Consider the following 16274-nt stretch of genomic DNA (forward strand, 5'->3'; position numbering starts at 1 on the left):
GCCCTGGGCGCGAATCTACTGCAGATAGAAGAACTCCTCCCAGTCCTCTGCTTTCTATACCTCTAAAGAGAAAGAAGGAAATTCAGAAGTCTGTAGTCCTCAACGATACTCTGCTTCACAATCACTCAACCCAATGACACGCCGAAAATAAGTAAGTATGGATATTATAAGTCATTTTTATAATTGTGACTGTTTTTATGGTCGATTTAAGAATGAGTAATGTTTAGATTAAGTCACAGAGGGCGGCCACACTGCTGTTCTCGCATGTTTATTTATATAAAACCGACCATTTGATTAATCTTAACTCTCTGCAAACACTGTTTAAATTACTACACAAGTAAGGAACCAATTTTCTCTGAAAACAGTCGGAAACTGAGAGCAGTTTGAAAAACGAAAGTGAGTAATAGCAAGGGGCGGCTATAAACACACACACACATTTCTACTAAGGCATTCTTACTCCAATTTTTTATTATTACCATTGTTAGATTTATCGTATTTCTCGAGCTTCCTTAACGCAGGTCAGTGACTGCTGAAAAAAATAGAAACCATCACAGAAACTCTAATGGTTTCCACTACAAATACCATTACAAACCATTAGCTAAACATTAAAACCATTACCATTATTGGTCCATAATGGTATTTACTAGACATAATGTCCCACTAATAGAAGGTAACAAATTACCAGTAAAGACCCACAGGGATTATATTATAGTTTCAAATAAAACCAATACGAATCTCATTAACCGTTACAAATTCCATGAGGGTTTCTATTGGGGTTTCTTTCCAGCAGGGAGGATATTTACTCACCGAGCACTTTTTTTAGGAACACTATACTAATACTGGGTAGGGCCTCCCTTGACTCGCAAAACAAGCCTCAATTCTTCGTGGCATGGATTCCACAAGATGTTGGAAATATTCCTTTGAGATTTTAGTCCATGTTGACATGATCGCATCATGCAATTTCTGCAGATTTTTCAGTTGCACTTTCATGCTGCGAATCTCCCGTTCCAGCACATCCCAAATTTGTTCTACTGATCCAGATTCATGACTGGGAAGGCCAGTGAAGAACACTCATCGTCATGTTCATGAAACCAGTTTGAGATGACTTTTGCTTTGTGTTGCTCTGTTCTTGGCTGACCGAAGTGGAACCTGAACCCGGTTCGACGTGTTGTGCATTCTGAGATGCTTTTCTGCTCAGCACAATTGCACAGAGTAGTTATCTGAGTTTCTGTGACCTTTCTTTCAGCTCAAACCAATCAGACCATTCTCTGTTGACCTTTCTCATCAACAAGGCATTTCCATCTGCAGAACTGCTGCTCACTGGATGTTTTTTCTTTATTGAACCTTTCTGAGTAAACTTTAGAGACAGTTGTGTATAAAAATCCCAGGAGATCAGCAGTTATAGAACTTTCAAACTCACCCATCAGGCACCATCATGCCACAGTCAAAATCACTGAGATCATATTTTTTCCCATTCTGATGGTTGTTGTGAACATTACCCGCAGCTGTTGACCCATATCTGCATGATGTTATGCACTTCTGCCACATGATTGGCTGATTAGATAATTGCATGAATGAGTAGGTGAACAGGTGTTCCTAATAAAGTGCTAGGTGAGTGCATACTCTATAAGTAACTTTGGTTTGTACAGCTCAGGAAGCTGCCACACTTTAAAATATGTTATAAATAGATAAGGAACACAGTCAAACTAGCTTTAAACACTTAGTTGCTCAGCTGGAAAACACCTGAACAATATGTATGTGCTTTATAGTAGTCAAAAGATTAGCCAAAGCGTATGCTACTTTTTCTACCTCAACATATTTGGGATCCACTTCTTGTGTGTAGCTGACAACACCTTCTTATATTCACATGAATTAAATTGAGACTTTTTTCATGTATGTCAGCAATCAGATTATTTGACAATAGCAAATACTGTGTGAATTCAGATATATTGGATTATTGATATATTAGATTATTGTCATATTGACTTTTCTAAGATTTTTCTTGCAATTAATAAAACGAAATACTCTGACATATGATATATTTCTGAAATCCTCAAGATGCTATCTACAATAAAAATATAATGGATTTTTATTTTCACTTATCAAGCCATCTACAACGGCCATCTTTGTGTCATGGCGCACAACAAACTTTGGTTATACAGCTGCTTATGTAAACCTCAATATCTCGGCTCACGATGGGCCTAGCTCCTCAGAACAAAAATTGATCTCTAGAGCACATTGCAAGGTGCATGGACATATGTACACATTTGGTACATTGTTGTTCCTTCCTTCGAACTTAAGTCCAAATATAATGCTCAAGATCGCTCACAGTTCCACTTTTAGGGTCAATTTATAATGGAAAGGGTTTGAGTCTCAGTCTTAAGATTGTAGGGGCTACACAAAGATGGCCATGGTAGTTAAACCAAATAAAATAAAAATCAAAACCTGGTGGTTTTGCAATGTCAATACATAATTGCACTTTTTGTAAGTAAATAAGTCACAATCTTTCAATTTTGTGGTATGATGTCAGGTTGTTAACTATGAATGATCTATTAATGGGGGAGTCTTTTACAGTAGCATGCATGTTCTTCTTGAAAGTAAAATGTATGGATGTAAAGTGATAAAGCTGAAGTGATAACCCATGCCACCACAATTTATCTCAACAGAACAATTGAGAATCAATGGCATTCCAAATACAATTTTCTCTTCCTGTTCAAATTCCTTTACAAATTCCTGTTCAAGTTGAGCCAAGGAAAACAAATGCATTAATACAATGCATTATTGATAACAAGCCGAAGAGATTGAAGAAACTAATAAAAGGAAACAATATTAATGGACTGTACTCTTCTGCAAGCTGGAATGATGATGTTACCCTGCTGACAGCAGCAGCTATATGTGGGAATGAAGAGATTTGTAACTTTCTACTGGGTGAAAAGGCAGATCCCAACATACTATCCACAAATTGCCTAACATGTCTGCACTATGCTGCAAAAACACCAGGAGTTCCACTGAATATTGTGAGAAGATTAATAGCTGCAAAAGCTAATCCAGATGGTCATCAACAACAACCATTTACACCATTACAGTTTGCTGCCAGTAATGACAGACTGGACATGCTCAACGCACTTATAGAAGCTGGTGCTGTCCCTGAAAGAAATTATGGGGTAAATGCGGATTTTGATAAAAAAGTAGAGAGTCTTATTAATAAATTACCATCAGGAAATGAAGTTGTAGGAAAGTGCAGAATGTTTTTCAATTTTAGTACTGCGGTTCCCAAAAAAACTCAGGAAGAAGTTTTTAACGTCTGGCGGGAACATTTTCTTGAGGAACATCCCTTTACCCATCTGACACTTTTTGAAATATATTTTAATGTTGTGGGCAGATTAGCAGAACAATATCGACAAAGTAGCATAAAGTGGTTGAAAGACTCCAAGAAAACAGACATCTACATCAATGGATTTATCGAGCGCTTTCCTAGAATTCCTCATGAACATAGGATACGGGCACTGAACAGCTTACATGCTGTAATTTGCATGATGAGAGAAATAGCCCCTGAAATATTTAATGCAATCGTACCCATTCTGATCAAATGTTTACTGCCAACTAGTACAGTGGAGGGAAATTTGTTCAACCCCCCAATACTGAGTATTCTTTGTGTAACTATGGACAAGTCCTCAAAGCAGAAATCTACTACTAAAGGTTTTAACTCTGTTATTCTTGAAGAGTTATGCAGTGCACTTGTGCCTCTCACCGGTCCTACCATCTCAACCGATGTCCGCATTCATACTTACAGTTTGTTTGCTGCTCTATATGAGTTTGTCCCAGAGCACATTCATTCATGTGGATTAACCTCAGTGCCTGATAGGGTTCTTTTTGCTGTAGATATTGACACAGATGATGCAATTAAAGAGAAACTGCGACAGCTGGACACAGATCTCCGATTTCCCCAAAGCTCAAGGACTGTAGATAGCATAGGTGATGCAGCAGACAGCGTGACATCAAAGAAGAAGAAAAAGAAGAAGAAAAAGAAGAATAAAGACAATCAGCAAGAGACAAGCTCCAACGAAGATGCTGTACAAGAATCAAAACTTAACTCAGATACTGCAAAGACTTCAGTTCAGGAGTCTGATTCCACAGTGCATCCGTTTGCACACACGGAGGATTTACCACTGCCAAGAAAATGGCTTTCAATCAGCCAACGCTGGAAGCCCAAGCTAGAGAAACTTGCTAGAATTGAAGCAAGTAAGGTTTATCGCCTGGGGAATCTCACAATTAGCGATAGCGCTGAGTTTGAGATAGCTAAAGGAAGTGATGGAACACGTGTTTTTCTTGGCTTGAGAGATGATGGCACTGAGGTAGCTGTCAAACGAATGCTTAAGTCCAATTATCAAGACCTCAAAAATGAAGAGGAATTTCTACGGCTTCCTGCGCTTGACAATCCTTGTATTGTGCGATATGTGGACTTTGCAGAGGATGACAAATTTGGATATCTTGCCCTTCAACTTTGTGAATACACACTGGAGGAATACATCCAAAACCATTTGCCAGAAGACAGCTCTCAGCAGCTACAGGTCCTGAAGAAAATTGTAAAAGAAGTGCTCTGCAGCCTAAACGTTCTTCACAGCCAAGATACCAAAGTGCTTCATCGAGACATCAAACCTCAAAATGTTCTGATTGGTAGGAATCATATTCATTCTCAGTACTGTTTGTAATTATTGACACAATCAAAATATATTTATCAGTGGCAGTTTCCCTTCTACTCATACAATTTTATTATTATTATTATTATTATTGTTATTGTTATTGTTATTGTTATTATTAAACAGATATAATGGGAAAGGCAAGATTAGCTGATTTTGGCATAAGTCGAAGACTGAAATTGGGGGAGACGACTTGCCGCACCAATGCTGCTGGAACAAAATGCTGGAAAGCCAGCGAAACTGTTGAAGAGGACAGTAACAGTGGATACAAGAGGAGTTCTGACATTCAGGTTTTGGATATTAAGCAGACTCCATAATAGATGGTAAGAAAAAGTTTTTGGTTTTAATTTTTACTTTTATAACTCTTTTAGGTTGCGGGAATGTTAGCGTATTACATCCTCTCCTGTGGACATCATCCGTTTGGCAAAGGTGTCCGATGTGAGGCTAATATTCTTGATGGGAAGTACTCTTTAGAACACCTGGAGGATGAAATGGCAAAGGACCTAGTGGAGCAGATGATCAGTCATGAGCCAAAGGACAGACCTAATGTAGAGGAAACTCTTTGCCACCCATTCTTTTGGACAGATGTATGGTAAGACGTAAATAAGAAATCACCAAATAAATTGTTTGGCTTATCAGGATAGTATGTACTGTAGATGAAAGAATTAATTTATTGCATTCCTTGAGCCTAATTTGCAAAAATTGGGCAGATCACCACAAAACTGTGAATCTCTAAAGCCCAACTTGCAAATGTTTTCATACTTTGTTTAAAAACCGATTACATTCAAGTTCAAAGCCAAATATGAGTTGTATTGAAAAACCCCTCAAAATGATAAATGAGTGAAAGCGGTTAGAAGGAAACCAGCCCTGGTGTTTTGACACCAGAAACTACTAAAGTAGTTTCTTACGTAGTTTACTAAAGTAGTTTCTTAAGTAGTTTACTAAAATACTAAAGTAGTTTCTTAAGTAGTTTACCAAAGTAGTTTCTTAAGTAGTTTACTAAAATACTAAAGTAGTTTCTTAAGTAGTTTACTAAAATACTAAAGTAGTTTCTTAAGTAGTTTCTTAAGTAGTTTACTAAAGTACTAAAGTAGTTTCTTAAGTAGTTTACCAAAGTAGTTTCTTAAGTAGTTTACTAAAATACTAAAGTAGTTTCTTAAGTAGTTTACTAAAATACTAAAGTAGTTTCTTAAGTAGTTTACTAAAATAGTAAAGTAGTTTCTTAAGTAGTTTACTAAAGTAGTTTCTTAAGTAGTTTACTAAAATACTAAAGTAGTTTCTTAAGTAGTTTACCAAAGTAGTTTCTTAAGTAGTTTACTAAAATACTAAAGTAGTTTCTTAAGTAGTTTCTTAAGTAGTTTACTAAAATACTAAAGTAGTTTCTTAAGTAGTTTCTTAAGTAGTTTACTAAAGTACTAAAGTAGTTTCTTAAGTAGTTTACTAAAATACTAAAGTAGTTTCTTAAGTAGTTTACCAAAGTAGTTTCTTAAGTAGTTTACTAAAATACTAAAGTAGTTTCTTAAGTAGTTTCTTAAGTAGTTTACTAAAGTACTAAAGTAGTTTCTTAAGTAGTTTACTAAAATACTAAAGTAGTTTCTTAAGTAGTTTACTAAAATACTAAAGTAGTTTCTTAAGTAGTTTACTAAAATACTAAAGTAGTTTCTTAAGTAGTTTACTAAAATACTAAAGTAGTTTCTTAAGTAGTTTACTAAAATACTAAAGTAGTTTCTTAAGTAGTTTACTAAAATACTAAAGTAGTTTCTTAAGTAGTTTACTAAAATACTAAAGTAGTTTCTTAAGTAGTTTACCAAAGTAGTTTCTTAAGTAGTTTACTAAAATAGTAAAGTAGTTTCTTAAGTAGTTTACTAAAGTACTAAAGTAGTTTACTAAAGTAGTTTCTTAAATAGTTTACTAAAATAGTAAAGTAGTTTCTTAAGTAGTTTACTAAAGTAGTTTCTTAAGTAGTTTACTAAAGTAGTTTCTTAAGTAGTTTACTAAAGTAGTTTCTTAAGTAGTTTACTAAAATACTAAAGTAGTTTCTTAAGTAGTTTCTTAAGTAGTTTACTAAAGTAGTTCCTTAAGTAGTTTACTAAAGTAGTTTCTTATGTAGTTACTTAAGTACTAAAGTAGTTTCTTATGAGGTTCATTTATTGCATTTTGATAGTTGTGCATTTTTGTCAGAAAATGAATGTGCTACAAAATGTGCTATTGTAAATGTTTGTACAAAAAGGTGTGTGAAGAATTTTGAAAAACTGAATTTGGTAGTATATAATTTTTTTGCAAGCAATTGTAATTGTAAAAAAAATTTTTCTTCAAATACACTGCATACTGAAATTTGCATGGTGTGTTGCTTTTCAAACATTATATAATATTTTCAGGAAAGTGGAGTACTTAAAAAGGCTGGGGAATGAAAGGGATGTAGAGAACTGCCGCAACGCTGACCCAGACCTCCTTTCTGCCTTAGAGGATGTTGCAGCAGGGAAAAGCTTCTCAGACTGGAAAACAAAAGTGAGTGCAACCAGAGTTCACTCTTTAATATTGATATTTAATACTGATTAGAGGTCAACTGACAGATTTTACAGGTACCGATAATTAAGTTGGGCAGAACCTGCTGATAATTGACTAATCAACTAATACTGATACTAAAGTTTAAGTCTCTCAACCATGTTACAGTTGACAATACAGATGTGCCACTGTGTTTCATTTAAGATGTGTTTATTGTAGGGTTGCCCGTTATACCGGTACCACGATAATATTGCAATACTAATGCTTAAAAATGTTTTAAAGGTAGTAGCATAAGTAATGCTGTATGTGCACCAGTTAATGCTGTTTCTGCTAAAACGACACATCTCACTACTTTCTCAGAATACAAAGGTTAGTGACACTTCATTTAATCTAAATTTCCTGCTTGCTACTAAGCGAGCTAATGTTACGCTAACGGCTGTGCGTAAATAATAAAATCAGGGTTCGTACAAGGTGCTTGAAGTGCTTGAGTTTGGCTTTTTTTAAATTTAAGTACTGGAAGACCTCGAAAATAGCTATTTTCTATCTACCGCTTGAATTATAAAAAGTTAATAAATACGAAATCACTTATTTACTTGAAAGTGTTTGTATTCGTATTATATTGAAAATAATAATTTCACTCAAAATATGACTCCCCGCTGCGGTTTTTTTCCCTCAGAAAAGCACATAGTGACAAATCTAGCGACTTTTGGGCAAACTTTAGCTACTTTCCATAGAAGAGAGTGGCCAGTACTGCCATGTGAGAGCAAGGTCCTGCTTTCCCTGCGCACATACATCTCTTTCTGTGGCTACTCTGTTCAGTGAGGGGCAGCAGATTAATTCACATCTAACTTTCTAAATTTCACATGTAAATATAGCCAAATTCACAGCAGAGCCTTTAACTTTGTCTTTAACTTACATGGTGTATGGTGATTTTGTCAGAGGATGTTGTGGTTACAAAATCAGGATTTGGTCAGTGCAGAGCAGCAGCTTGGAAATGGCTTGGAAGTGACTGCTAGTTAACATGTAGTCTCAATGGGCCACATTTCAGTTACTATTTCATACTTGTTCCGTTGTCTGACAAACGAAACAGAAAACAGCTTCATTGTGATTTCGTTGTATTAAAATACAGTACGTGAGCACAGATTAGGACACTAGACAGAATGCAAATACGACACGATGACTTAATGAATATGCAAATTAGTGCGTGACATCATCTAGTGACATTTAGCAACTTTCCATTGAAAGTTATTGGCAACAGTGCTCCTGTCACTCACCTGGAGTATATTGACATTATGGTGAAGAAGTAGCAATGCCTGGGAAATGCTTATTTAGTCCAGCATGGCTGAAAAAGGCAACATATAAAAATTGGTTGTGTTTTATTATATACAGTGAGGGAAAAAAGTATTTGATCCCCTGCTGATTTTGTACATTTGCCCACTGACAAAGAAATGATCAGTCTATAATTTTAATGGTAGATTTATTTGAACAGTGAGAGACAGAATAACAACAATAAAATCCAGAAAAACGCATGTCAAAAATGTTATAAATTGATTTGCATTTTAATGAGGGAAATAAGTATTTGACCCCCTCTCAATCAGAAAGATTTATGGCTCCCAGGTGTCTTTTATACAGGTAACGAGCTGAGATTAGGAGCACACTCTTAAAGGGAGTGTGCTCCTATCTCCTATCAATCTCAGCTTGTTACCTGTATAAAAGACATCTGTCCACAGAAGCAATCAATCAATCAGATTCCAAACTCTCCACCATGGCCAAGACCAAAGAGCTCTCCAAGGATGTCAGGGACAAGATTGTAGACCTACACAAGTCTGGAATGGGCTACAAGACCATTGCCAAGCAGCTTGGTGAGAAGGTGACAACAGTTGGTGCGATTATTCACAAATGGAAGAAGCACAAAAGAACTGTCAATCTCCCTCGGCCTGGGGCTCCATGCAAGATCTCACCTCGTGGAGTTGCATTGATCATGAGAACAGTGAGGAATCAGCCCAGAACTACACGGGAGGATCTTGTCAATGATCTCAACGCAGCTGGGACCATAGTCACCAAGAAAACAATTGGTAACACTCTACGCAGTGAAGGACTGAAATCCTGCAGCGCCCGCAAGATCCCCCTGCTCAAGAAAGCACATATACATGCCCGCTGAAGTTTGCCAATGAACATCTGAATGATTCAGAGGACAACTGGGTGAAAGTGTTGTGGTCAGATGAGACTAAAATGGAGCTCTTTGGCATCAACTCAAGTCGCCGTGTTTGGAGGAGGAGGAATGCTGCCTATGACCCCAAGAACACCATCCCCACCGTCAAACATGGAGGTGGAAACATTATGCTTTGGGGGTGTTTTTCTGCTAAGGGGGCAGGACAACTTCATCGCATCAAAGGGACGATGGACGGGGCCATGTACCGTCAAATCTTGGGTGAAAACCTCCTTCCCTCAGACAGGGCATTGAAAATGGGTCGTGGACGGCCAAGGCAACAAAGGAGTGGCTCAAGAAGAAGCACATTAAGGTCCTGGAGTGGCCTAACCAGTCTCCAGACCTAAATCCCATAGAAAATCTGTGGAGGGAGCTGAAGGTTCGAGTTGCCAAACGTCAGCCTCGAAACCTTAATGACTTGGAGAAGATCTGCAAAGAGGAGTGGGACAAAATCCCTCCTGAGATGTGTGCAAACCTGGTGGCCATCTACAAGAAACGTCTGACCTCTGTGATTGCCAACAAGGGTTTTGCCACCAAGTACTAAGTCATGTTTTGCAGAGGGGTCAAATACTTATTTCCCTCATTAAAATGCAAATCAATTTATAACATTTTTGACATGCGTTTTTCTGGATTTTATTGTTGTTATTCTGTCTCTCACTGTTCAAATAAATCTACCATTAAAATTATAGACTGATCATTTCTTTGTCAGTGGGCAAACGTACAAAATCAGCAGGGGATCAAATACTTTTTTCCCTCACTGTATGTATGTATATATATATATATATATATATATATATATATATATATATATATATATATATATATATATATATATATATATATATATATATTTTTTTTTAAAGAAGAAATAAACAATGTTTGAATGACATGGCTTGTATAGTCCTTGAAAACAAAACAAAATAGTGCTTGAAAAGTCCTTGAAATTCCTGGAATTTCATTATGAAGCATCTGTACGAACCTTGTAAAATAATCCGTGTTCGATTATAAGTGAGTGAACGTTCACAATTTTACTGAGTTAATTTCCAAATTCAGTTATTTTCCTGTGTATAATGTATTCATTCTTGCTACTCTGCAGGATGAGTGAATCATTGAATCACAGCTCTAGGGAACAATAGATGAAATATGTGGCACATTGAATTAGTTGCTTGCCAATTGTATGATTGTTCTTGAGTTCTTGTTCTTGAGGCTATTTCCAAATAGCCAGTTATTCGTTCTCATTAATAACTTATTGAGGAGAAAATTTGGTTTGTCTGTTTGCATTAATATCTGTGTATTTCTGTAAATTTGGTTCATTTTGTAGATTTGAATTATAAATGAACACAATATTGCGTGGTATCGTGATACTACTTGGGATCGTGATACTTCTGCTGGTGTAGTATCATAAGATATGTTTTTGGTATCATGACAGCCCTAGTTTATTTATTTTAATAGCTGCATTTTAGTCAGGAAATGTGTGAAATAATGTGCAGATATGTGTTTGTGCAAATGTTGGAACAGTGAATTTGGTAGTTATCGAATTACGATAGTACTTGGAAAAAACTGTAATCGGATGTTCTAAACTATTTCTGCTCAAAGATATACAAACATGTTTATACTGTTTATTATGAGGGATTATATCATGCAAATGTGATTCATGAGACTACTACAGAATACTTGTTTGTGCATCATAAAGTACTTGGTTTTCTCCACAGCTGCCCTCTGAGCTTGTTCAAAAAGTGGATGGTAAGAAAAAGGCCTACCCGGAGAACACACTCGGCCTGCTGCGCTTCATACGGAATCTGCATGAGCATTAGTGAGTCGTATAGAAAATATACATTATTGATATGATTCTGTTTGTACTGTGTTAAAGCTAATTAATTTTGTTCTGTCTGAATAGCGCTGAAGATGCAGAGACGTTAAATTTGATGACGTTATTTCCTGATCTTTTTGGAAATGTTTTCAAGTTTGCCAAAAAGAGAGGATGGAACACCAAACCAAGTCTGAGAAAATGGCTTCGCTCAATACCAGTGATTTAACAGGACATAACTGGATAGCATGTTCTAAAAATTCAAACTTGTAATGAGTTTATGTGACACCAGCTTTATGAGAGAATATTCCATGTTTAAAATGACGAGGTATGATGTTTCCTCTGGAGTGAAAAATGTGTCAGTGCATAAAGTGCACTCAGATCTGTTCTAAATAAGCACTATATCATCATGGTATAATTTACACTGGGGACATGACTGCTTTTAAAATGCCCAATTAGGCCTCCACTTTTTAAAAGTTAAATTGTTTATATAATCGTTCATAGAAGAAGGCATTCCAAACAAATGTCCCTAAAGCCTCATTTTTACAGTGTAGGTTTCTCAGGGAAATGTGTGTAATATTTGTGTGTGTCATATATGTCAAGTCTGAACAGCTACAACTGCACACGGGTTGACGGAGAGTATAGCAGATTATTGCTCTTATCCCAATCCCAATGTTTGTGAATGTTTGATCACATTAATGCATTGTTCATTCATTTATTGGAATCTACAGTCATGATACTGTCCTATGAGAATATAAAGTATGGTTTTATATACCCTGTAACTGTGATTGCACCCTGTTTAATCAGCTGGCACCATAGCACACTCTTTTAAATGACCTTCTTTTAACCTCTGATGGGCTTCCAGTGAAAACGGTATGGGGATGCACTCATTGCCAAGAGTGTATGCAAAATCCTCTGGATATAGAAATGATCTGGAGATGGATTTCTCTATCCAGATTTTACAACCAGACTTTGGCTATATGACATTCACAGAATTTGATTTTAAAGCACTCCTTACTGTTACCGCTTTTACTTTGCCGTGTAGTTGTTGCTGTTTCAGTAGATCCATGAGCTGCTGTTTTAAACAGTCCAGCCAAATGGTGTCAAATGTAAAAAATAATAATAATAATAAAAAATATATACATACACACACACACATCACAAATCAGTAGTTGGTACGGTGGTGATGTTTAATTATAGTTTTTGAGACTTGGTGAGCCCAAGGTCCTATCAACCTATCATCCTATCAACCGATGCAGTTTTCTAACCTTAAGCCTTAGAGAAAAGTGACTATTCATCAAACATTCTGTAATCTCTGATCTTTCCCATGTTGATAGAACACTAATGATCTTTTCAATGCTCCTTTTAACATGCCCTCACAAACTCTGAAGTGCTTAACACCCGTGACACATAAGTGAGCTCTTGCCAAACAAGGAGAAGATTTTAAAATAAGAATACGTTTGTACTCAGTGAAGAGTGGGTTTTTTTCCGTACAAAGTCATGTTGTGAATTCACTTTTTTATTCACTCAGAGCTAGAAATGAACTTGGGTGACATCGCAATGATTTCTGGGCAAGTTCAGTTGCTGAAGTCTAAAGTTGTGTTGGTTAGATCCCTTACCCTCTCCAAGAGGTCATTAACAGAGCAACTCAAACAGGGCATGTTTCTTTTTGTTTGTTTGTTTTGTTTTTTTTAAAGAAGGGGGGAAAGCATGAATAGATTTATCCTGTGTCATATTTATACCATTGTGAAACAGAAAGTCATGGATGATTATTTCCTAAAGATCTAACTGAAAAATAAATGGTAAAATATGGGAATTTACCTCAATTAGAATTTGTTTACAAATATTCCTAGGGGTGACATTAATTGTGACACATGTTTTGTAAAATGTCTATTTGGTAAAGTTTAGTATCATTTTATTTGAATTGAAAAGTTTTGTTGTAAAATTCAAAATCATTAAATGCATTGGCTACCTGAAAGTCTTTTATTCAAGATTTCCTGTTTCAAACTTTTCTATTGCTTTTTTAATTTTTTGAAAAATCTGAATTTTAACCCAAGGCGAATTGAACTACTGCCTTTATTTATATTTCCAGTTGGTATCTGTATTTATTATTAGTATTTAAGTATTTAAATATTTTTTTTTCCAGACTTTTCACTGTGATGTATGACAAATGAAACTTAAGGTCCACCACCAATGAGAGGTAAAGACAATATTAGATGTTAATGTCAAATGTTTTGATGTTTTAATGCCTGTTTAGGGATGATTTTATGAAGGCTTAAATATATAATAATAACTGAGTATTTAAGTCTCAGTTTTCAGTCAGAATAAGGATACGGAATAATAAAGAAAGCTTTTGCTGTCCCCACAATTAAAGATACAAATGTCAGCCTTTACAACAGTTTGCATAAATTACAACCTAGAACTTAAATTCATTGTAACTTATTGGAAACAGTATTGGCCAACCATGACCTAGAAGAGGCCATTCACCAGAAATTAATGACCATCATTTAGGATTTGCAAAAGTTATGTTGGAGACTCAGCAAACTAATGAAAAAATGTTCTCTGGTCTAATGAGACTGTGTAGACCATTTGTTCCATGCCGGAGAAACGTGGAATCCTGGCTGGATTAACGCACACTCCTCACATACCGTTGATATGAAATTATTTTTTTGTCTTTACAGAAACAAAAAGATGAATGAAAAGTTGTTGATAATTAAAGCTTGACATTAAACTTAACGAAAAACTGCTTGTTCTGAATTGGCGTGCAAGAGCATGGTCAAAAAAGGTGTGTTTCCCAGCTCCCCATTTCCTTAACCTACGTCACATATACCTTTTCCCTAATACACGTGACCTATGACCTCAGAGCAAACACTGTTAAATGCAGCGAAACGTAATATAATGCTAAATAATAGATCATAATTGCTCATTGTCATACCAAAAACTCTAAATTTCAATTTTGCATAAAAAATAAGGAATATGGCTATAACAGAGACCAAAATGTAACTTGTAACTAATTTGGCTCGTCACACTGGTTCCTTGCTCTGATTGCTGCTTAACGTATCTGACAGCCAAGGAGCAGGGTGCAAAGACTTCCTAGGTTTGGAAGATAAAGGGCAGAGGAAGTCAAAGGATGAACTAGTGTTGGTGGCTGATTCAAGAGGTAGCGAGAAAATGAGTCAGTTGTGGAAGGGTTCATAGGATGCTGGTAGCCAGGGAGGAAAAAAAGATTGGGTGGAGGTTGCAGCAAGTGGGGGGGCGGAGGGTATGAACAATTTGTGACAGGCAGTCCGGTGCGGGTGAAGGATACAAGTAATGCATGGTGGTGGTAGCATCATGTTGCGCGTTATCCTTGGTCCCCTGGTTGCCTCTCTGACTTGGTCTTTATGATGCTGTTTGTTTATGTTCACTACCAAACTAGGGTCTTCCATAGAGGAACCAAGTGTTTCAGCAGATTCAGTGTCTTGCATTAGATTTTTCTTTTCCTGTGAACTGCCCTTTTAATACTTATAATAAATTCTCTGTTATCAACATCTATTATAAGGGAAAGAGTGTTGGATATACCACATTCCTTATTTAAACAGCTGAATGTGAATGTCATTGGACATCGGAAAAGTATCTTGCAGCAGTGGCTCAGTGCACATTAACAGCAGTACAGTGACATTTTCCTTGCTCTCACTGCTTCTGGTATCATCTCTCATGTTTAGTTCTCCCTCTAGTGGATGGTCTGAAGCACATGATGGGACTCTGCAGATACTGTACAGTATATGTCCAGGAGTCCGTCAAGTCCTTGACAAGTCTACATAGTGCACGAGACCAGCATGAAGCCTATAATCCATACTTTACATTTATTATTACATCTATCCTGGATATATATATATATATATATATATATATATATATATATATATATATATATATATATATATATAATTTTTTTATTTTTAAAAAAGGTCAATTTACTGTGTTTGCTGCTTGAATTATAGGCTTAAAAATCCAAAATACTATCTAAAATCAAATAAAAATCCTTGTGAGGACCTTCTATTGACATAATTATTGATGCAACACTCTAATGCTATGCTACACCTAACACTAATCTCAGTAATCACCAGCATTTGTAATTTCTACAGTGACAATTTGCAAACATGGATAGAATTATATGTGAAATAAACAGTTCATACCCTCTTTGGGTTTTGATTAAGTACAGAATTATTATTATTTTTTTTAGAAGAAGAAGAAGAAGCCTTTATTGGTCACATATACATTACAGCACAGTGAAATTCTTTTCTTCGCATATCCCACCTTCTTAGGAGGTGTAGGTCCAAATTTTGCCTATTACCTGAAGACACTTAACATAGAAACAGATACTCACATATTCAATTGGAGAAAGAAAAATAAGACACCAGCCGTGAGTGAGAAGAAGCAAGGGTCCAGGTTTATTCGTTCCGTTCCACCACACGAGATCCACACAGTTTGAGACGTCCCAAAATGTGATTTAAAAAAAACAGAGCTGAAGCTCTTCTATTTATACAGTTTTCTTAGGGTCAGGATGACCCAGACATCAATATGTTTTAGAAAGAGCCTTCCCACAATACCATTATGTTTTGGAAAGAGCCTTCCTCGAATACCATTAGGTTTTCGAAAGAGCCTTTCCATAATACCAATAGGTATGAGACTCAACATTTCGGAGAGACCTTGGTCTCACGGGGTCCGCTGTTCCCATCGACGGTTATCTCGCGGCCCTAGCCGTTCCCATCGACGGTTATCTCGCGGCCCTAGCCATTCCCATCGACGGTTATCTCGCGGCCCTAGCCGTTCCCATCGACGGTTATCTCACAGGTGCAACTTGGCTCAACTACCCTTATAAACGGCCCATCTTGGTTCTCTCTTAAAAATGAAGGCCTTCGTCTGTGTTACTCCTGACTTTTTCTCGTGAGAAAAGAATCCTCCACACCTTCAAGTGCATTATGAGTAAGTTTCTTTCACAATTTTCTGTATTTCTGTTTTATAATGCTTTTTTCTTTTCATATTTGCTCTACATTTCTGTTTTATATCT

The 16274-nt window shown here is 36.3% G+C and overlaps 1 protein-coding gene across 1 annotated transcript; it reads left to right on the forward strand.

Moving 5' to 3' along the window:
* LOC108268090 (uncharacterized) lies at window positions 1-13212 on the forward strand. The gene is made up of 7 exons (XM_017472787.3): window positions 1-151; window positions 2667-4677; window positions 4827-4990; window positions 5072-5292; window positions 7079-7208; window positions 11127-11227; window positions 11312-13212. Exons 2-7 carry the CDS (start codon window positions 2682-2684, stop codon window positions 11448-11450), a joined length of 2751 nt encoding a protein of 916 aa, XP_017328276.1. The 5' UTR covers window positions 1-151; window positions 2667-2681; the 3' UTR covers window positions 11451-13212.
* The last annotated feature ends 3062 nt before the right edge of the window (window positions 13213-16274 follow it).

The sequence above is a fragment of the Ictalurus punctatus genome, chromosome 7 (assembly GCF_001660625.3).
Source record: "Ictalurus punctatus breed USDA103 chromosome 7, Coco_2.0, whole genome shotgun sequence".
Classification (NCBI taxonomy): Eukaryota; Metazoa; Chordata; class Actinopteri; order Siluriformes; family Ictaluridae; genus Ictalurus; species Ictalurus punctatus.